Source organism: Tursiops truncatus, chromosome 16 (genome assembly GCF_011762595.2).
Source record: "Tursiops truncatus isolate mTurTru1 chromosome 16, mTurTru1.mat.Y, whole genome shotgun sequence".
NCBI classification, from domain to species: domain Eukaryota; kingdom Metazoa; phylum Chordata; class Mammalia; order Artiodactyla; family Delphinidae; genus Tursiops; species Tursiops truncatus.
This window is the reverse complement of record NC_047049.1, coordinates 59757609-59780108: the sequence shown is the minus strand read 5'-3', so window position 1 is coordinate 59780108 and position 22500 is coordinate 59757609. Positions and strand designations below refer to the sequence as shown.

Sequence of the window (22500 nt, the reverse complement as noted above, 5' to 3'; positions counted from 1 at the left end):
CTCACGTCTGGGAATTGAGCTCACCTTGGGCTTTTCCCACGTAGCCTCCTTGAGCCTCAGTTTCCTCACCTGTAAAACGGCACCCACCTATTTCAGGGTCGTTTTGAGGGCATAACGGAGGGAAAAGTCCCAGGGTGTTCAGCGCAAGGATCGGCAAAAAGTCATGAGTGTTCGAACCTCGCCCCAAACAGAGAGAGGGAGGCACCTGTCTGCTGGCGAGGACAGAGAGGATTCGAACCCGGGTCTTTTGTGACTCCAAGCCGACCTTTACCTCCAGTAACGTCTGCCTCTTTTACTAGTGAGATCCTCCCCACCCCCTTCCCTAATACTTTTCCTCCTCAGCCTCCCCCCACTCCCCGCCTCCACCTGACAGCCCTTGGGGACCTCCCAGCCGCAGCCCCAAGGAGCCAAACCTCCCGGGCCTGAACTGCTGGTAAGAAAAACTGTTTCCTCCCCGGTCCATTCACCCAGCTCCATGTCTAGCCAGCCCCGCCAGAGGAAAAGGCCAGCGAGATGCTCCCCACCTCCACCCGCGACCGACTCCTGGACACAGCTCCACTGTAGCCAGGATGTCCATGAGAAGTGGGATCATGTGCCCGTGGGTCTTCCTGCCGGATGGGAAGCAAAACCTGTCACCCCCTCTAATGCCCCAGTGGGGTCTCACCCAGTCTGCCTCGGGTTGGTGCCTTCCGATAGCGGAGGCGGGATCTCAACCTCCGTGGCCAATGAAAAGGCTCACGGGGGTGCTTTTAGTTGTCACGGCAACAGGGAACTGTATCTTGCTACCCCCATCCGGCGGAGCCCACTCTTCCAGGGACCAGCCAGGCACAGTCTGCGGCCCCAGTTCTACCTTAGGTTGCGGGGGGGCGGGTGTCAAAGTAGAGGGCCAGTTAGGGCCCAAACCCTTCACAAATGCTGACCGTGTAGGTGAGCCCCACGTGAACACCACTGCTAAGAGAAGGCTGCCTGCAGAAGGAACACTACGTACGAGTAGCGTTCTGTTAGAAGGGACAAGGACACCCAATGTACTGTATTGGAGCGGCCGGAGCACTGCAGGGGCAGGGCACAGGGCTGGGCAAATTTAGGTAGAAATGAGTGGAGTAGGTGCTTAGCACGCAGTTTAAGGCTTCCAAGCCGAGACTCACCCAGGACAGGGTGGGGGACCAAGATGAGCAGCCACAGCCGAACTGTGGGTCTCACAGACCTTCAGGCAGGAAGAGAGAACCAAGGGTCACCGAGGCCACTACCTTGCCTCTGGGCAGCTTGCACTCCATCTTCAGTACAGTTACGTCCAGCCTTGGGCACTCATTAACCTCGTCCTCTACCCAGGAAAGAGAAAGGTGACCAGGTTCATTGTCCCCATTTTACAGATGAGAAAACTGATACCTGCCTGGTAAAGTATCTCACCCTTGGGCCCTAGGGCCCGGCGTTGGGTCCAAGCAGGGCTCTCCAGGCCTTTAGTTCCCTGGCGTGGTAGCTTGTCCAAGGAAGCCCCATGCCACTGTTCTGATGCTGTCCACCCTTGCTGATGATACAGGGATGCTGGGGCCACCTGAGCTCCATATTTAACAAGGCAGGTGAAATAGCACAGAGAACCCCGCCCCTGCCTCTGATGGCTCTGGGGGTGGGGGGTGCAGTAAGTGCCTCCTTGGTCACTCTGAGAGTGAATGCAGCATCACTCCACACTCCCCTTCTCAAGAAGCCCACAGTCTAGCATGTAAATTGGTGAAGCCACCATGGAAAATAGTACGGAGGTTCCTTAAAAAACTAAAAATAGGGCTTCCCTGGTGGTGCAGTGGTTAAGAATCCGCCTGCCAATGCAGGGGACACGGGTTCGAGCCCTGGCCCGGGAAGATCCCACATGCCGCGGAGCAACTAAGTCTGTGCGCCGCAACTACTGAGCCTGCGCTCTAGAGCCCGTGAGCCACAACTACTGAAGCCCGTGAGCCACAACTACTGAAGCCCGCGAGCCACAACTACTGAAGCCTGCGCGGCTAGAGCCCATGCTCCGCAACAAGAGAGGCCACCGCAATGAGAAGCCCGTGCACTGCAACGAAGAGTAGCCCCACTAGTCACAACTAGAGAAAGCCCGCACGCAGCAACGAACCCAACGCAGCCAAAAATAAATAAACAAAATAAGTAAATTTTAAAAAAGATCCTAAAAATAGAGTTACCATATGATCCAGCAGTCCCACTCCTGGACATATATCTGGAGAAAACTCTAATTTGAAAAGACACATGCACCCTAATGTTCACTGCAGCACTATTTACAATAGCCAAGACAAGGAAGCAACCTAAATGTCCATTGACAGATGAATGGATAAAGATGTGGTATATAGACACAATGGAATACTGCTCAGCCATTAAAAAGAATGAAATAATGCCATTTGCAGCAACATGGATGGACCTAGAGATTATCATACTAAGTGAAGTAAATCAGAAAGAGAAAGACAAATACCATATGATATCACTTATATGTGGAATCTAAAAAAAATGATACAAGTGAACTTATTTACAAAACAAAAACAGACTCACAGACATAGAACTAACAAGCTTACAGTTACCAAAGGGGAAAGGGTGGGGAGGGATAAATTAGGAGTTTGGGATTAGCAGATACAAACTACTATATATAAAATAGATAAACAACAAGATTCTACTGTATAGCACAGGGAACTGTATTTAATATCCTGTAATAAACCATAATGGAAAAGAATATGTATATGTATGAATAACTGAATCACTTTGTTGTATACCAGAAACTAACACAACATTGTAAATCAACTATACTTCAATTAATACGAAAAAGAGGAAGAAGAAGCAGCCCACAGTCAAACAGAGAGACAGACCTTCAAGGACCGCACAAGTGTGAATAAATGCTGCAGGGACAACCTGGACAGAACACAGAGGCCTCACAAGAGAAGGGGTGCCTGAGCCTGCCCAGCAAAGCCAGGGGAGACCTCACAGAGGAGGCAGCCTTTCAGAGGTCACAAGACACGTAGGCCTTTGCCAGGCAAATGAGCAAGGGAAGGGAGTCCCAGGCAGAAGGAACAACATCTCCAAAGACCTAGAGGCCTGGGCGAGCCTGATGCATGGGGAAACCACAAGTCAGGAGGACTGCGACAGGACCTAGGCTGTGGAGTGAATGCCCAGGACAGGACTGTGTGCCCTGCAGTTGGCTGTTTCAATACCCTTCTGAACCAGCAGGTACCCACATTTGTTTTTCTCCAAATGGTAGAGTCATAGACCCTCCAGAACCACTTCTGAAAATCCCACTTTGAGAAACACTGGATTAGAAGCTAACCACTGTCAACTACGGCTATACGCCAACAACGTGGATGAAATTCATGGTATCAGGTTGAGAGAAAGAGGCCAGGGACCAAAGAGTCATTCTATATGACCCACTTATATCAAGTTCAAAGGAGTCAGGATAGTGGTTACCTCTGGGGAGTGTGGAAGGTCTTAAGGAGGGTGTCCAGGGGACAGTAATAATATTGTGTTTCTTGATCTGAGTGTTGCTTTCACAGATGTGTTCTCTTTGTGAAAATTCATCCAGCTCTATACTTCAGCTTTGTATATTTTTCTGCACGTAGCTTCTACTTTAAAAAGAAAAAAGACTGCTTTCCATAAACATCAATGCAAAGGTAGATACCAAAATTTTGTGCTCACATAATCGGCTGTAAGCAAGGCATCCAGATGATATAGAATATGTTTATATTGATTTTTTTTAGATTATTCCAAAATGAAAACACAAACATTTTATTGTCTCATAGAGGGCTCTCAAGCTCCAGAGAACCCATCCATATACACACCCCCGGGGCCTGAAAAACCCCAGCTCAAGAGGAAGCATTACAATGCTCAGTCCTGGGCCTGGGAGATGGAAGATAAATGAGGGGCCTGGAGCCTCTTCCCAGGGGCAAAGGGAGGTGGTGTCCTCTTCCAATAGAATGTCTGGTGCTGGGAGGCTGAGGACCCCCAGGCAGAGGGGACTGTTTCCTCCAAAACCTCTGAAATGGCTGTGAGAGGCGGGTCTCCCTGGCTTGGCTATGAGCCCCTGGAAGGCAGGGGCTTCTTTCACTCTGTGTCCCTGGTGCCCAGACAGGGACCTGGCACACAGCAGGTCTCAGAGGACCTTTTTTGCCAGGGCATCTTTGCCGAACCCCACGTTGAGCGTGGAAGAGGGGGATCCATTGGGGAAGTTGTGGTTTCCAGTCACTGGCTGAGTTCCACACTGCAGGCTTGCAAACCATGGATGGGCAATGTTGCAGGAGGGATTCAAGGGTGGGATTTGAGTTGTCCAATTCCCCCTGGAGGGGACAGCTGGATGCAGACAGGGCACTGAGCCTTGGCGACCATGAATATGGGCAGGAAATCCTAACCCTGCCTGCCCACCAGCCTTGCTGGAGTTGGTAACAGCCCAGCTCTGGGGGAGACAGACTGTTCCAGAACCCAGAAAGGGCTGCATCTGTGGGCAGGATGCTCAACATCCGCTCAACAGGTGTCTCCTCCTGTCCTCTGGGACATCCCTTCTCAGCCCTCCCCAGACTCAGCAACTCTTGCCCACTCTCAAGAACCAGCCTCCTTTCCCCGCTTTGCTGTCTCCCCTCAGCCAGCATTTCTTACACCACCTTTATGATTTCTGCCCTAACCTTGTGCTACCCAGAGTATTATTTACTTAATAGTTTTTCTTTAAAACAATGTTCAGTTGTTGTTATTGTCATTGTTGTTGTTTTAACTTGCCCTTGTTCTAAGCAATAATATTTGTGAAATCCTGGATTTGATGTGTCAGTTTCATTTTTTTCTAACACACATTAAATTTTAATTTAAAATACTTGTTTTTGTATCACCTAAAATTACCCTGTGTACCACCACAGTGGAAATGATTTTGTACAATGGTTCAGCCAGGATGGGTGGTTATTATTATAAATAATAATTATAGCCTCATGTTAGCAGCAAGTTGTATGCCTCTTCCATGCATCTGCATTTGCAGTCTCATTCAGTCTCTAAGTTCCTGCACTATGGACGTCATTGGCCCCATTTTACAGGTGAGGAAACTGAAGCTCAAAGAGTAGTAGTGGGCTTCCCTGGTGGCACAGTGGTTGAGAATCTGCTAATGCAGGGGACACAGGTTCGAGCCCTGGTCTGGGAAGATCCCACATGCCGCGGAACAACTAGGTCCGTGAGCCACAACTACTGAGCCTGCGCGTCTGGAGCCTGTGCTCTGCAACAAGAGAGGCCACGACTGTGGGAGGCCCGCGCACCGCGATGAAGAGTGGCCCCCGCTTGCCACAAGTAGAGAAAGCCCTCACACAGATACGAAGACCCAACACAGCCAAAAATAAAAAATAAATTAATTAAAAGAAGGCTCAACATTAAAAAAAAAAAAAAAAAGAGTAGTAGTGACTTGCTTAGGGTCACACAGCCAGTTAGGATTTTGGTCCTGATTCAAGGGTCTAGTGGCTCCTGACCTGGAGAAGGCAGGGAAGCAAGAGGCATTTTTCTGTCTCCAACCAGACCCACAAGAGCCACAGGATGGCAACTCATGGAGTAGAGAGTTTGGATTAGACATGATGAAGGACTTCCTGGCTAGAAATGTTTAGACACGAGAATGACTGAGCAAGGAAGGGTCTGGAATGCCCAACTTCCCAACTCCTCAAAACAAGGCTTGCCCAGCTGGGATCATGCCAGTGCTGCCTAGAGGCAGGAGGATGGACTGAATGACCTCTCCAGGCCTCATCCAGGCCCAGAGATTGGGTGCATGTTTCCCCAAAGCATCTATTAAACAAGGAAAGGCATGTGGAGGCTCCCACTTAAAGGAACTGGGAACACCTTGTCTTGGCCCTGCCTTGTGAGGGAGTGTCAGCAACAGCAGGTCAGGGTGGCAGGGCATTAGCTCGCCCCCTTCCCTTCCCACTGCTCTGGCAGCTCCCAGAACACATCTCCAAGGCTGGGAGTTGAAGGCCTGGCTGTTCTCAGAACCACCGGGGCTGCTTGGCCACCTGAGCCAGGGAACCCGCATTTCTTCAATCCTCTCTAGGGGATCCTTTTCAAAACTCCCTGATCTGAAAAGTTAGACACATACTAACTTAAGGTGTTGCCTCTCCAGGGGATGAATTGTATTATTTATTTTTGAAAGTCATAGTATTTATTTCTCAAAACAAAGAGGGTATTATTGTCCTTTCTTTTTTTAAAAAAAATTATTTATTTTATTTTTGGCTGCACTGGGTCCATCGCTGCACACAGGCTTTTCTCTAGCTGTGGTGCATGGACTTCTCATTGCAGTGGCTTCTCTTGTTGCGGAGCACGGGCTCTAGGGGTGTGGCCTTCAGTAGTTGTGGCACGTGGGCTCAGTAGTTGTGGCTCGCAGGCTCTAGAGCGCAGGCTCAGTAGTTGTGGCACACAGGTTTAGTTGCTCTGCGGCATGTGGGATCCTCCCGGAACAGGGATAGAACCCGTGTCCTCTGCATTGGCAGGCAGATTCTTAACCACTGAGCCACCAGAGAATCCCTATCTTCCTTTCTAATCAAATAGTATATGCCCAGTTGTTTAAAAATAGCAAATAATATAGAAAAGTATAAAAATGAAGGTAAAATTACCCAAATTTCTTTTTTTTTTAGTGACATGGGTTCATTTTTAAAAAATATTTATTTATTTAGCTATGCCAGGTCTTAGTTGTGGCATGCGGGCTTCTTAGTTGCGGCATGCATGTGGGATCTAGTTCCCCGACCAGGGATCGAACCCAGGCCCCCTGCATCAGGAGTGCGGAGTCTTACACACTGGACCACCAGGGAAGTCCCAAAATTACCCAAATTTCTATCATCTAGAAAACAGTGCTGTTGACAGTTTAGAGCACATCCTTCCAAAATTTTTTTTTCATGGTACAATACACATAACATAAAATTTATCATTTTAACCATTTTAAAGTACACACGAATCATAGTTTTATAAGGTCTCCTGAATATCGGACTAATAGTGCAACTTCAGAAACCTCCATGGGCCAGTGGGGAAGATGTTTTGGGGTAAGGGCCCTTCTGACATTGTTCAAATGGAAACATAGATGCAGCCAGCCACTGTGTTTGGTAAGGTTGGTCCTGTTAGGAAATTAAAGCCAAGAGTAACTCCATTTGGGTGTACAGAGGAAAGCAGGTCTGCCTCTTAACAGGGCCGCATGAGGAGAACTGAGGGACATGGTTTTGCTGAACTTCTACAAGAGAACAGCCTGAGACAAGGAGGGCGAATGTGTCTGTGATTAGCCACCAGGAGCCTCAGTCTAAGTTGTTTCTCTCTGCCCTGGCCTCTGGGGTGATCAGGAGCTGGGAACTTTGGAGGACAAGAAGGGCCAGGACATGGCAGCAAGTCGGGTACAGATAACCGACCCTGGGGAATAAGAGGCCCTTGGCAGGAAGGCGGCAGCCAGCAGACCAGGGAAGGGCAGCGTCAGCCTCCTCCACTAGCATGGCCAGGCCAAAGCTTCCTTCCTCCAACCCTGCGGAGGGCAGGGGGCGGTGGGGGAGCCTCCAGTTCCCAAACAACGATTTCAGAGTGTGGTTGGGACGCTTTCAATCATGGAACCCCAGGCATTGATTTAGCAGATGCCATGTGTTGGCTTCAGAAGATCCCTGAACATGTGTTGGCTTCAGAAGATCCCTGAACTTGAGGAGCTGAAACTACCTGGGCAGGGCTACCCCCTCACCCCTGTGTGTTAACTGCACCCCCTTCCAGATCAGGAGTGCTGGCTGTCTTTGTTGATATCCCACCACATTTACTGTGTGCCCTCACTCAGCCTTTCACACCCTCATTCCTGTTTTTTCCCTCTGTGCACCCCAACTGAGCTGTAAGATTCCTGAGGGCGGCTACTGGGGCTTCAGGGGTCTTCATAGCCTCCTGTTTTTGCCCAGTTCAGTGCCCCGCACAGAGCACAGGTTTAGGCGACATCCACATGGTGAGGCCTGTGTGAGAGGCCCTGGCAACAAGAGCAGTTGGGGTTCTGAAAGAGGCCGTTCTAAGGCCCTCCGGATGGTTTGGAAGGCATCCAGGAGGAGGTGAGGAATACCTAGGGTCTTGGAGGTAGCATACAGTTCAGCTAATGGAGACGGAGCAAGCAGAGGGGCATTCTGATGGGAGGACCTGCCAGGGCAGTGATGGGGTTGGGGCCAAGCCCCGGGAAGTCTCTCATGCAGTGACTCCCAAGCTGAGATGCCCTTGCTTGCAGGCCTACACCTGTGTCTGCCAGGAGGCGAGGGTGAGATGCAGGGGCTCCAGTTACAGTCATGACCCGGGATGGTCTCGGGGGTGCCCCTTCTTCCAAGAAGCTGACTTTTGAGGAATTTGCCTAGCCACAGAAATCGTGGTGTGTTTACACTGGCCTCAGCTGTTGATTAAACCTCCATCGGTGCCACTACCAACCCAGGAAGAACGCTCTCTTCCTCACAGTGTGTCCCCCGCTCCTGTTTTTCATGTTTATGGGCATCAGGTGGTTTGCAGAGGGATCCACACCCAGACTGTGCACCCAATGAGGTCAACCGACAAAACGACAGCCGCCACCCTGAGGCCCCTCGTTCGGGGAGCTGCAGGCTTGGGTCACCATCACCCCGGGCACACCCCCTCCCCCCCGCCTTTACCCACCCCCAGTGCTTCTCTTCTGTCCCTGCTCCAGCCTCGCGCCTGCCCAAACTGTTGTTTATCAACACAGACCAGAACATTCCGCTGCCAGCAGAAACACACATGGCGATGGCGCTGCCATCCCACACCCTGCTGTCAACACACTCCCACGCGCTGTTGGCTGCTGTCAAAGCTGCGCTCACACACACATTCTCACCCCCTCCTGCCAACACAGCTGTTCCCCGCTGCTTGGAATCAGGCCCTCTGTCTCGCATATGTGTTCTCTGTGGGTTTTTCTCATGTGTACTCATAGCAGAGGCTCACACTTGTGGACCAGGCCAGCACACACTCTGCCCTCTGACCTGGGCTGTCAATCTCATCACTTGCAGCTGTGTGACCTTGGGCAATGGACTTAACCTCGCTGGACATCAGACACCTCATCTGTAGAATGGGGATAATAATTACCTTAAAGGCCTTTTCCCATAGGCTCAGGGGGTTGGGCGAGAGCACAGGCAACCAGGAAGTGCTCAGTCACTGGGAGCTCTGATGGCGGTGATGACGAGCGCTGTGTATCCTCGCTGGAATCTGGCCACTGGTTTTCCTTTCCCACGTCCGGCTGCTGGCCTCACCTTATGTTCACACCTTCCTGGCCATGTGACCTTGAGTGAGGCACATCACCTGTCCACTTCTCATGTCCTCGCTGGTGAAACGGGTTTAACAACTGCCTGGCCTGCCGAGAGGGGCACGGGGAACAGGTTACCATCGTGCTTTGGAAGCCCATCAGTGTGGTCACAGCTGCAGGGTGCTGTGGAAGAAAGGCATTTGAACGGGGCGACAGCCAAACTTGGGCTTTTTAGCCACTTTCCACCTCCTCTCATCTCCTCGGTCAACCCTTAAGCTGGAGTCAGTGTTTCCACTGGGGCTCTGTGGTGGGGCTGCAGTCCACCCAAGAGGCTGCCGGGGGGGCCTCGCTAAGCCGCCCCCTCCCCCTCCCCTCCCCTCCCCCACTCCTTCCATCAGGCACAGCTGCTCTTCCCAGCAGGCCCAGTCTGCCGCGCTGAGCCCTCCAGCTTACTCATCTTCTCCTGCTCTCTCGCTTGCCCCCGGAGGCTGAGGGCCCCCGGCCCTCTCCCTGTGTTCCCCACCACCCTGTTGTCTTCTCCAGGACCCTTTCTGTCTTGTCTCTTCAACCTTGTCTTTCCTTCTCCTTGGCCAGCGAACCTGCTCTAGCCTTTTCTATTGTGGGAAACAGAGAGGTGGTTTTTTTAGAGGGATATAGAAAACAAATGTGATTAGAGAACCGAGGCGGACCTGGGCTGAGCAGGTGGGTGTGCGTTACAGAGAAGCAGCCTCTGCAGCGGGTGAAGCAGTAAGTCAGGCCCTGTGGGTGAGCTGGGCTTCGCCCCACGCTGTAGCAACGTACCTTCCTGCCCCTTGATGGAAACAGGTGAAACTGCTGGAGGGCAGATCCTGGCCTGGTTCATGCTCAGAGGTTATGGCTTCTCCTTTTGACTCTGAGAGAGTCCCAAGCTCCGGCTGCCACTGGGAGGCCACTGGAGATCTGTTGGCTCGGGGGAACCATGGTAACGGAGCTGCCTCTATCCTTCGGGGCACTGCACAAATGGAAACCCACATACCACATGTCTAGCTATCCAAAATGTGCAAGTCAAGCTAAGAAGCTGTCAAATAAAATGTTTTATTTTCCTACCTCCATATATAAACCTTCAGAATGACCTGGAAAGTCAAGTTGGAATTCAGAATTCTTGGACTCTTCAGAGTCCCTCCCCAAGAACACAGGGACATGAGAGAGCTGGGTTGGTGTGTGACAGCGTGTGCAATGGGGGCTCTAGGGCAGTTGGCTGATTTGGCATAAACATAAACTATGTTTCAATCTGATCAGTACCTTATGCTTTTAATTTTCTCCTAGGCTAGTGCAGCCAAAAGAGCTAGAAGGCAGTATGCACAGTGGTCATGAGCTTCTTTCAAATCCCAGGGCTGTCAAAATCAAGCACTTAATCTTTTTGAGGTTCGATTTCCCCATCTGTAAAATGGGACTAATGATACCTCCCTGATAAAGTTATTGTGATATCAAGAGTGATAATCCTTGTAAAGCCCTTAGCATGGGGCTTCCCTGGTGGCGCAGTGGTTGAGGGTCCGCCTGCCGATGCAGGGGACACGGGTTCGTGCCCCGGTCCGGGAAGATCCCACATGCTGTGGAGCGGCTGGGCCCGTGAGCCATGGCCACTGAGCCTGCGCATCCGGAGCCTGTGCTCCGCAATGGGAGAGGCCGCAACAGTGAGAGGCCCGCGTACCGCAAAAAAAAAAAAAAAAAAAAAAAAAAACCCCTTAGCATGGTCCTGGAACACAATAATTGCTCAATAAGCTGTGAGCTATTATTACTATTATAATTTCTCCACACGGGCAATGATAGCATCAGAGCAGGAAGTCACCTGCCTGCCTCTTCACTGCACACATGATGAAACAGGTCACTCAGCTAAACAGAAGCTGATATGGAACTTGGGCTTCCAACTTTCCCACAGTCTTGGGTTTTTCCCTAGCTAAAAACAAAAAATGGCGACCCAATAATGTGAATCCCCTTCATTCACTAAACTGCACACTTTTAAAATGGTTAATACAGCAAATTTTATGACGTGTTCATTTTACCACTGCGTTGGTTGGTTAGGGCTGCCATAACAGCCTACCACAAATTACCACAAACTGGGTGGCCAATTACAGCAATGTATTGTCTCACAGTTCTGGAGGCTAGAAGTCTAAAGGTATCGATAGCGTTGATTCCCCCTGAAGGCTGTGAAGAAGAATCTATTCCGTGCCTTGCTCCTAGCTTCTGATGGTTTGCTGGCAATCTTTGGCTTCCCTTGGCTTGTAGAAGCGGCACTCCAATCTCTGCCTTTATCTTCACATGGTGTTCTTCCTGTGTATATGTGGCTCTCTCCGTGTGCCCAAATTTCCCCTTTTTATAAGGACACCAGTCAGATTGGATAGAGTCCACCCTATTGACCTCATCTCAACTAAAGACATCTGCAATTACCCTATTCTTCAATAAGGTCACCTTCTGAGGTACTAAGTGTTAAGACTTCAACACAGGAGTTTTGTGGGGGACACAGTTCAGCCCACGACAACCACGATGAGAAAGTGCGGCTACCTTGTACTCAATACCAGATTATAGGCAGGGGAAAAACACCTTTGGTGACATATCAGGGCTATGCTCATAGTAAGTCTTCAAGATGTGTTTCTTGAGGGACTTCCCTGGTGGCGTACTGGATAAGATTCCGCACTCCCAATGCAGGGAGCCCCGGGGTCCATCCCCGGTCAGGGAACTAGATCCCACATGCATGCCGCAGCTAGGAGCCCGTGTGCCACAACTAACACCCAGCGCAACCAAATAGATAAAAAAAAAAAAAAAAAAAAGATGTGTTTCTTGACTTGTGTTACATCTGATGCCAATAAGCTAAAAGGGCTGGACTCTCCCATTTTCCAAAATGAGTCCTCCTCTGGCCATGAACTAAAAGGATTTTTAACGACCAGTACTGTTTCCAGACAAGTACTTAATAAACTCTTTAAAAATAATTGGTTCTCTTTGGTTGGCTCAACTCTGCAATCCTGGACACCATCTTGTTTTTACTACTTCTATCCTCAGAGAGGAGGTGAAATTCAGCTAGAGCAGGCTGAATTCTGTATTGTCTTGTTTTGCATGTGAATAGCTTATTTTATTTAAATGTTTCCCTTTTTTTACAGAGAAGTTCTTCAAACAAATAGAAAAGTTGCAACAATAGCACAATAAACACCTACATACCCTCCACCTAGATGCAATGATTGTTAACCCTTTTGCCACATTTGCTTTATCTGTATCACGTTTTTTTGGTGAACCACTTGAAAAGAAGTTGCTGGCATCATGATGTTTCAGCTCCAAATATTTCAGCATGAGTTTCCTAGGAATAAGCTGTTCTATATAATCACACGGTGATTCTCAAACCTGAGAAAACCAGTTGTTCTATAATATCATCTCATACCCAGTCGGTGCTCTAATTTGACCAGGCTGATTTTTCAAAACTTCTGAATCTAACGAATTCCAAATCTGTGAGGCTTAGGGTCTTGACAGTATGACCTGTGTAATGGGAAATTTTGGAGCTGAAAATTAAACTAACATCTAGAATCCTTCAGGCCCCACACATTCATGTTTCTTTTTCTCGTTTCCTTTGGCTAGCAAGCTAGCTCTATGAAAGCTCCAATGCATGCTTGGGGTGGGGCACTCCTGGAATTCCTTCTATTCTAAGACAGTGGCCTTTTGAGGAGTACCTGCAGGAAGACCTGTTTGGTCTGGGGACCTCCCTGGGGGGAGTCGCCAAAGGGAGCTGGGTGGGGAGGGTAGCGCGACCTGACCTTGACCGGGGTGGAGACTCCCAGACTGAGCACCACCTCCTCCACTGCTGGCCAGGTGCCAGGGTGGCGTGCTTACCAGTGCTGCCATTGTCACAGGCTCTTTCTGGGGAGTTCCAGATGGCGGCCCAGAGGGTCATCCTGGCCTCCCAAAAGGCTGCCGCAAAGCAACACTGAAAGAAGAAAAAGAGGAAAATTCTTCAGTGAACTTCCCTGAGTTTGGGGGGGCACGGTCTTCTTTCTTTCCCTTCTGTGCAAATCCAGGGCTCAGGATTAAGCCTTCAGTTTTAAAGCCTGCTTCATAACTAGGAACAGCATTAATCCATAGAACCGTGCAAATAAAAAGGGGGGTCAACAAAGATGGAGGGTGTGGGGGGAATATCTGGTTTGTGATTCAGAACTGCCTTCTCCTCCAGCCCCCAGGCTTGCTCCAGCTTGCCTGCAAGTTCCAGCCAATGTATTTCTGGATGGGATGGGAGCCAGGGGTCAGATAAAGTTCCAACATATTTTGCAGCAGGCCTGACACTTTGCCCAGTGCTCTGGGCCCATGAAAGCTGCCAGGATGGTGTGTTGGGAAAGCTAGGCCAGACGGAGCTGGTTTAAATGGGTTTGAGGGAGCAGGCAGACGACTAACTGGACAACTCAGCAACACCCAGCACGGTAACAACACCGAACCAACGTGGCTGCCTGGGCCACTGAAGGGCCTGCACGCTGTTCCCAGTAAGTCACAAGCAGCCACCACGCCAATCCCCACCCCCGCCCGCCGCATCTCTGGGACCAAGATCTGTACTTCCATCTTGTTATCTTTAGTAAAACAAGTAAACGCTTAACACAAAGCACCTGACATGCATTATCTAATTTAGTCCTCACAACAGCTCAGTAAAGTAGGTACTGTTATTACCCCAGACAGACAGATAATAGCAAACACATGTAGATAACAGATACACCTACGTGTATGAGGCCCACTTCTAAACACTTGCCACGTGTTACCTAGTTTACTAGGGAAACCGAGGCACAGGGGGGCGAAGCCAGTCGTCCAGGGTCACACGGCTGGCTGGTAGGTGTGGACCTGAAACCGCTGGAAACTAGGTGACTCCAGATGGAGGGTCCACCTCTCACCACCCCGTGATTTTCCAGGTGGGGAACCTTTTCTGAGACAGGCAGGGGAAGAGAGACTGGGTTGAGATGCAAAACAAAGTGAAGGCGAAGGTCTGCACTCTTTTCCGCTTCCTGACAAGCATAATGAGAGGCACCCGTGGGAACAGAAACTCAGACATCTGACCCTGAGCCCTTTGCCACTCTTCCTTCCTCTCCCCTGGCCCAGTTGGTCTGAACTGTGTTGTTCCAGGCCTCGTGGGAGCTGCTGTGGGACAGACAGGGACAAGTGGGCAGGCTGCAGAAGGGCTTTTGCTCTCATCAAGCTGCATCTGACGCTTCTCGACTCCGAGGCACCCGGCGGGCAGTGAGAAGCTGCCCTGTGCACCTCCCACAGCCGAGGCTGACCGTCCCAAATCTGGAACTGAGCCGGCCGGGCCCCCCTGCATGAAGGTCAGGCTTCCCGCCACATTTTGGCTCTTCTGATAGCCCAAGGCCACCTGCAGTGATGTCACCTGGCAGGTCACGATGGGCTGCCTATTGTCAGTCCTGCTATGGCCATTGTCCTCACCAGCTCTGCTTTCACCTGCCCGTGCGGACAAACTCATGCACGCAGAGGAGCTGCTGTCCCCTGTCCCAGCTGCCCGCACACACTCATGGCCTCTGGACTGAATGCTGAGGAAGAAGCGTCAGGCCTTGCTTTGGAGCACCTGGCTGCATGCTCCGAGGCAGCCCCTCCAACACAAAGGAAGGATCAGAGAGGACTCAGAGGAGATGATGTCTAAGCAAGGTTCTAGATACATAATAAACTGTGACAATGTCTATATCCTGCTCCTCAGGGGTACTTAGGTTGATGTGTGCCGTCTTGACATTTTCTTATGTTTACAGACATATCTATGCCTTTATCTATATACATGCTCTGATTCCTTTAATTAGAAAGGGACTGACTTCCTTTCTTCACTTCTCAAGGCATCAGGAACACTCTTCCACGTGGGTATATATTGATCTAATGGCTGCATAGTGTCCACCATATGGCTGTACCATCATTTGCAATAGCAGTCCTCTACTGATGGACATTTAGGCTGTTCTCAGTGTTTTTGCTAATCAATCATCCACCCTTTCTTCCTTTCCATAAATATTTATTAATCTCTTACTATGTGCCAGGCACCTTGATCAGTGCTGGGTATATGGAGATGAAGAAAATGGATGTGGTGGACTTCCCCAGTGGTGCAGTGGTTAAGAATCTGCCTGCCAATGCAGGGGACACGGGTTCCAGCCCTGGTCCGGGAAGATCCCACATGCCGTGGGGCGACTAAGCCCATGTGCCACAACTACTAAGCCTGTGCTCTAGAGCCCACGTGCCACAACTACTGAGCCCACACGCCACATCTACTGAAGCCCCTGCACTCTAGAGCCTGTGCTCCACAACAAGAGAGCCACTGCAGTGAGAAGCCTGCACACCACAACAAAGAGTAGCCCCCCTCGCTGCAACTAGAGAAAGCCCGCACGCAGCAATGAAGACCCAAGGCAGCCAAAAGTAAATAAATAAATTTTAAAAAATAAAAAACAAAGAAAATGGACGTGGTCTCTCCCTCACAGACCTTTCAGCCCAGTGGAGAGATAAACTTCTAATCCCAAGACGCGGTAAGAGCTAAGGAGGGAAGAAACAGGTAGCTCTAGAGGGAATAACAGGGCCCCTGCTTCACTGGGCACTTGAGAGAGACCTCTCTGGGGTGGGGACATTTCAACGGAGATCTATATTAGAAGGAGCCAGTCATTTGAGGAGTGTAGGGAAGAGCATTCTGGGTGGAGGGAACAATGTGAGAAAGGGCAGAGCTGTCCGTGTGTGTGGTATGTTTGGGGAAGTCTGAGATTCCTCCTAAGGCTACAGTGCAGGGGTGTAGTTGCGGTGAGGCTAGACAGGCTGGGTGAATTCATGAGAGAAAGACTTGAATACCAAGCCAACGAATTTGGACTTGATTCTCTAAGCAACAGAGCCACTCATGTCACTGAGTCTAGACACAGAATACTGAGGGCTCCTGCCTAGAAAGACCCAGGAGAATATTAATGTTCGAGAGGAAATCTCTGCTTCAAATGGAAGGTTCCTCTTCCTGCTTGCTACGAGTTCAAAGCCTGTCCTGAGCTTCAGGGCCAGGCATGTTACCTTATTGCTGAGTCCCCCTGAGAAATGTGGTCCAGAGAGATCAAGGGATTTGCCCAAGTGAAACAGCAAACCCATGCCAAAGGCAGAACCTAAGGCCCCAATTGCCTTCGGCTCCAGCCCTAAACCCCACCCTCTCTCACCTGTGCATTCTTTCTGGCAGCCACTCAAAAGCAGGAGGAGGGTGAGAAAATGCATTTTAAAGAGAATTTGTGGAGCGCTCACGGGTGTCAAGCACTGTGCCTGGCCTGGGAGGTACAGGGCAGTAAGGCCAGCCTGGAGGATACTCACAGCCCCAGAGACCTGCATGAGTTCCCCATCATCTTCAATCTAGAAATTCTCCCTGCGCCACCCCCTCCCGCCCCGAAAAGTTGTTGAAAAATCACGCGTAACAAAGCGGCCAGGAGTTTCCTGCCTTGCTAAACTGGCTTACTCAATTTCCCTCATTTGTCCGCTCGGACCAGACGGAGCAAAGGGCAGCCATCAAAGGTGTCTGGGACGAAGCGCCGGCACCTGCCCGGTGAATGGGCCGCTGGGGCTGGCGGTGGTCTGGGCCGGTGGACGGGGAGGGACAAGGCCGGGGTCAGCCCGGTGCGCTGGGTGTGCAGTGTGCGCCACGTGCGGGAGGGCACGAGCTGCAGCGGCCTGATGAGGCAATCGCCGGCAACGTGCGGCTGGGCCCGTGCGGAGCGGGGGCTGGGGCGGAGGGGAGGGCGCTGGCGGGAGCCGCCGGCAGCACCTAACCCCCTCCCGGCTCCCTGCTCTCTCGGCCACCTGTGCTGGGCTCCGGGAGGTGGGGGGAGCCGCGCTGGAAGCTCTCTACGCCGCGTCCTGAGCGCACGCGTGGGCATGCGCGGGCGCACGGCCCGGGCAGGGTTGCTCGAATCCCCCCAGCCTCCCGGAAGCCCTGGCTCATCATCCCCGGGCTGTTGGTATTCTCCTCCGCGCTGGTCCCTCCACCGCCGCACTACGCTGACAGACACACCAGTTCCTGGTGCCAACCCGCCCACACGCCTGGGCAGCTCCACGTGGGCGCCGCACGCGCGGGGGCCCATCTGCCCCACTGTATTTGGAGAGCTATTCTAACTCAGCCCCTAGATTTGTTGTCCTATGCTTGTTGGAACAAGCGCTGTGTTTTGGAGGAAGTTGCTTAACTTCTCTGAGCTTCAGATAAGTCATCTGTCGAATGGGGCTGATGATAGTACAACCTCACTGCATTGTGGTAGGAATTAAATAAGACAGTGTCTATAAAGTGTTAAGCCGGAACGATCATTAGGACTCATCCAATAAAGGATAACCATGATGATTTTTTTTTTTTTTTTTTTTTTTTGCGGTACGTGGGCCTCTCACTGTTGTGGCCTCTCCCGTTGCGGAGCACAGGCTCCGGACGCGCAGGCTCAGCGGCCATGGCCCACGGGCCCAGCCGCTCCGCGGCATGTGGGACCTTCCCGGACCGGGGCACGAACCCGTGTCCCCTACATCGGCAGGCGGACTCCCAACCACTGCGCCACCAGGGAAGCCCCATGATGATTTTTATAGGGGAGAAAACTGAGCTACACGCCCCAGCTGAGCTCAGGGAGTCTGTAACGGGCAAGACTGGGCTTCTGGGTTTTTTTTTTTTTTTTTGCTTTCCTGTATCATGTTCATCTTTTCTGCCATATCACCCCGCCTCTCCTCACCCAGGGCCTACAACACAAATCTCTTGATATCTGTGCCTACTACACTGCATTAAAAACTCTTTTTTGAGTATGTGGCACCTCAGGCCCTGCCAGCTACACCTGTAGCCTCCCAGCCTGGACTGTGGCCAGCTCTGGCCCCTGACTCATTGCAGTAAGTCACTTCCTGCCTCAGTCTCTCCATCTGTACTGTCTGGATAAGAGGCCTCCTCTCTCCAGTCTCCTGGAACCAGCAGAGGATGACTCAGACAAGGGTGGGGAAAGCCCACAGACACAGAAAAAGGCTCTTACTGGAGCCAGGGGCCACTGACTGATGCAAGGTTTGGGTTTTACGTGCAGTACAGAGAGTGGGAACAGAGATGGTTTGGGGAAGGTATAAAGAGCCTGGGGAAAAAAAAAAAAAAAGAGCCTGGGAGAGCAGAGGAATTCCTGCTCCTCCCCGACATCAGACAGCTGGGGTTCCGGGACAGAGCCTCAGCCTAGGAGTTCGAGGGGAGAGCACTAGGTCTAGACTCTGCCACCCCCAGCTCTGTGACCACCAAAGGTTCATGATCCCTTTGATCTGTCTGCCCTTTCTGTCAAGTGGGAGTCGTGGCATTTCCCTCGCTGGGCTACTGTAAGCAGTAAAAGTGGTAACCCCGAGAGAGGGCAGAGTACACACTGTGTTTCTAGGTGAGGGCTCAGGGTGAGGGAGGTAAGACGGAAGAAGGCAGCCCCCAAAGGCTTGGCATAGTCTAGTCACCCCAGGCTAGTGTCCAAGGGCCCCCTCCCCCAAAAGTCAGAGATCAGTGGACCTTCAGCCAACTCCAGACATAGCAGACCCCCACTTACACCCCATGAGGCACAAGAAATTTGGACTCAGAGTGGGTCCAGGGAATCCCCTGGCGGTCCAGCAGTTAGGACTCCACACTCTCACTGCTGAGGGCCTGGGTTCATTTCCTGGTCGGGAACTAAGATCCCACAAGCCACAGCCCCAAAAAAAAAAAAGAGTGGGTCCAAACCTGGTCTCTACCATTTGCTACCTGTATGATGTGGATGGAACAAGTTACTCACTGTCTTTGGGCCTCCACTTTCCACACATAAAATGGGGACAGTAATGCCTGCTGTATGAGGCTGTTGTGAGGATAAGAGATAATGAGGTAAATATGAAGTGTTCATAACAGTGGCCATTGCTATTGTTGTAAAATGCAGGTTTTTTACCTCACTGCTCCTCACCTTAACCTATCGCAGCTGGAATATTATCATCTTGGGTCTTTGGGTTAGAAATGTGTACTGAAATCTGTAGTGTTTTATTAAGTTGATAGCCTCATGCCATGAGCTTTAATGGAAAGAGGTCTGTTTGCTGGGGGACTTTATAGACAATACTGTATTTGACATGTGACGGAGGCCTTATATGACCTCCATTATACAGATGAGAAAACCGAGGCAGGAAGAGGTCAAATAACTTGTCTCAGGTCACATGGCTAGAAAATGGCAGGGCCAGGATTTAAACCTGACTCCAGATTGTCCCGCCACACAGGGCCCTCCCTACCTGTTGTGTTTCTGCTCTGTGTGTTGTCCTGCCCCTTCCTGAGTGGGCCTCTTAAGGTGTCCCCAAGGCCAGGGACAGTCATAATTATTGCTTCCTTGTCTCCCAGGCTGTGGCTCAAGCACGCAGTGGGTCCTCAGTCTATGCTGCTGACCAGAGAAGTTGAGTCCCGCTTAGCTAGGGACGAGTCCTCTTAGGAGGGAAGTGACTCACATGGGCCAGCTGTGTCTGTGTGGCTCCGAGTGCGTCTCTGTCTCCGAGTGCGTCTCTGTTGTGTGGGTGGGGGTGTGGCACGAACGTGGTCCTGTGGGGATGATGTGGAGGGAAACCCAGGCTGGTGATCCAGTCGCTGCTGTCTCTGCCAGCCCCAGCCAGGGCCAAGCCTGCCGAGTCACAGAGCCCCCGGCCCTTCCCAGGCCGTGTCTGCTTGAGGCCTCTCTTCTCCTCAAGCTCCTACCCCATCCCGACATTCCTTCTGTCTCAGCCTTTCAGATGCTTCCTCCACACCTCAGCGCCCTAGCTGAGCCTGGGAAGGGGTGGGGGGCGGGGGTCTCAGGGCCATCTTCCTCCTCGGCTCAGTGCAGGCATCTGGCTGGGGCCACAGCTGGTGTCAGCTCCTCCCCCCCCCCCCCCCGCCCCAGGAGAAGCTCTTTGGGTATGTCTAAGGCTGGGCCCTGCTATTTTTAGATAACATCCCCTCCCTCCCCCTCCCAGCCTCATACCAGCTGGGGGAGGAAATGACTCACCTCAAGCCTAGACAGGTAGAGGCTGCCTCAGTGAGCCCCAGGCAGGCCCTGCCTGGCTCCAGCTCTAGGACTGCCCCACCTGGGGTCACCCCAGAGTGGCCTGCCCCCCACCCTGAGGATAAAGCTGGGTTGGGATCAAGGCCCAGGATCCCACCAGGCTTTTCGTGGGCTCCCTCTGCTATTTATCTCACAGGGCCTGGGGCAGGACACCTCCAGCAGGTTGTGGACCCTCTGCTCACCTTAGCAGACTCTGGGTCTGTGCTAGGCCCCAGCCCAGTCTGAGGGGGCCAGACAGTTTGAGTGGACTGACCATGGTCCCACTCATTAGCCTCAGTGGAGACCAGGGGTATAGAATGAAGAAAGACCCGGCTCAGTAGGGGACGGGGAAGGCACAAAGACCCTGGGTGTGTGTGTGCTGAGTAGGGTGCCCAGTTGTCCCAGCTTGCCCGGGTCTGAGGAATTTCCTGGGACTTTCAGTGCCAAGCAGGAGAATTCTGGGTAAGCCGAGACTGTTGGTTGCCCTGGCACTGAGTATGGTCTGTATCCTGGGGAAAGGGCAGGTGTTGGGAGCTTGTTTGGATGTCCTGGCCTAGTCTCACCCAGTCATGGCTGGAGGACCAAGTTCCTGGCCTGAGCCCTCTCTGCAGTCAGGGGATGGTGAACAGAAGTCCACCTCCAAGGGGAGGGACTGGGCCTGGGCTGTGCGAAAGGCTGGGAGCTCTGCACAGGCTGAGACCCGGGCAGCACCTTGGTCGGGGTGCCTCTCCTTGCTAAAGCCAACGAGGGGAAGGTTGGGCCAGTCAGCACAGGGCTGAGGGCAAGGGTGAGCAGAGCCGGTGTTGGGGGAGGAGGGGTGCTGGGGAAAGACACTGGGAAGAGCAGGAAGTAATGACAAGAGCACAGGGTTGGCACTGGGGAGGCTCGGGTTCCGGGCCCACTTACCGCTAGGCGCCTCCGTCAACTGTAAAATCGGGGAGAGGGGCACCTGTCTGCCTGCCCCAGCTACTTGCAGTAAGGACTCTGAGAGAATGCCTGGGGCAGTGGGTGGCAGGCTGGAAAGTTGGGGCTGGGGTAGTTGGTTAGTTGGAGAGGCCTTGCTGGGGCTGACAGCCCGCAGAGCTCTCAGCTGGTCGGGGAAGTGGGCCTTTGCCCTCCTCTCCAGCCCAGATCAGCATCTGGTCAACACGGCTCCTGGACCTGAGGCCTCACCTCAGGGGTCATATTAAAGGAGCTGTGGCTGAAGCCCAGACCTTGATGGGGGGACCCCGCTTTGCCATTGTCCTCGTCATCCTCGGGGTCTTGGCTCTTTTCCACAGACCAGGAGTGACTGGCCTAGGCAGCGGCTCTGACACAACTGAGCTGGGCAGCCTGAGGCTAACCACTTCTCTTTTCTGGGCCTCAGTTTCCTCACTGGTGAAACTGTGGGGTTAGATGAGGTCCCTGGTTTTTCAATATTTATTTTTGTAGTAGAACCTCTTCTCCAATCAAAGGTCCAACTGGACTAAACGTTTGTTTTTCAGTGGGTGACTGAAACACGAGCAGGGCTGCTGGCCCCCTCTCACCTTCACCCTCGCACCCCCGGGGGCCCAAGGGCTCAGGGGGACACAGTATGAGACCCTCCTTTGGGGTGCCTGCCATTTCTAACACTTTTATTATTTGTGCCTCGATGGCAAAGGTGTCCTTGTTTCCCTCTCTAGGTAGCCCAGAATTAGACCCCAAGCCCAGCACTTGGCACCGTCTACTAAATTCTCTAACTCCTGGTTCCTGCTGACACTGAGGTCTGTTTCAGCCTTTGTTACAGAGTTCAGTGGGCCCACAGGCCCCTGGTCCTGTCTCAGGGAAGTTACAGGACCAAAACCTACGCCACAGCTAACCTTGTGGGGCACTTCTGGGCTTGTGAAGGACTTCCATGACCTCATCTCATGTGCCCCCTGACAGCCTGCAGGAGAGGCCTGAGAATCCCATGGGACACGGATCTTGGGAGATTGTCTCAAGATCCCCCTACCTGGGGTGCAGAGCTGGGCACGTAGCCAGGAAGCCAGGTCCTTCCCTGGAGCCACAGTCTGGGCACCTGGCCAAGGCCCAGGCTTTCCCTAGCTTATCCCCAGGATGCTGGCACCTGCAGGCACCAATGACAGAAAGAGGAGGTAGGAATGTATGAGGAAGGCAGGAAAGAGGGAAAACTTTTGTCCTCATCCTGGGGGTCTGGGGCAGTCATTCCTCCCAGCTTACCGAACAGTTAGGGTTACCCCCACTCCACCCATCACCTTCCCTGCTGAAGTCAGAGAGGGGCAAGGA

The 22500-nt window shown here is 52.1% G+C and overlaps 1 protein-coding gene across 6 annotated transcripts in view; it reads right to left on the bottom strand.

The window, feature by feature from the left end:
- The window catches only part of LOC141276679 (uncharacterized), a 43785-nt gene that overhangs the window by 16010 nt on the left and 5275 nt on the right, over window positions 1–22500 (bottom strand). For 4 of the 6 annotated variants that reach the window (XM_073793499.1, XM_073793501.1, XM_073793502.1 and 1 more), the window contains 5 exons: window positions 22208–22321; window positions 19670–19760; window positions 13076–13169; window positions 10022–10211; window positions 9064–9403 (listed from right to left, as the gene is read on the bottom strand). In XM_073793499.1, coding sequence (XP_073649600.1) covers window positions 9388–9403; window positions 10022–10211; window positions 13076–13169; window positions 19670–19760; window positions 22208–22321 — 505 coding nt within the window. In that variant the 3' untranslated portion in view covers window positions 9064–9387. The remainder of the gene's footprint in view (window positions 1–9063; window positions 9404–10021; window positions 10212–13075; window positions 13170–19669; window positions 19761–22207; window positions 22322–22500) is intronic. The other 2 variants (XM_073793500.1, XM_073793505.1) reach the window with 2 other exon arrangements.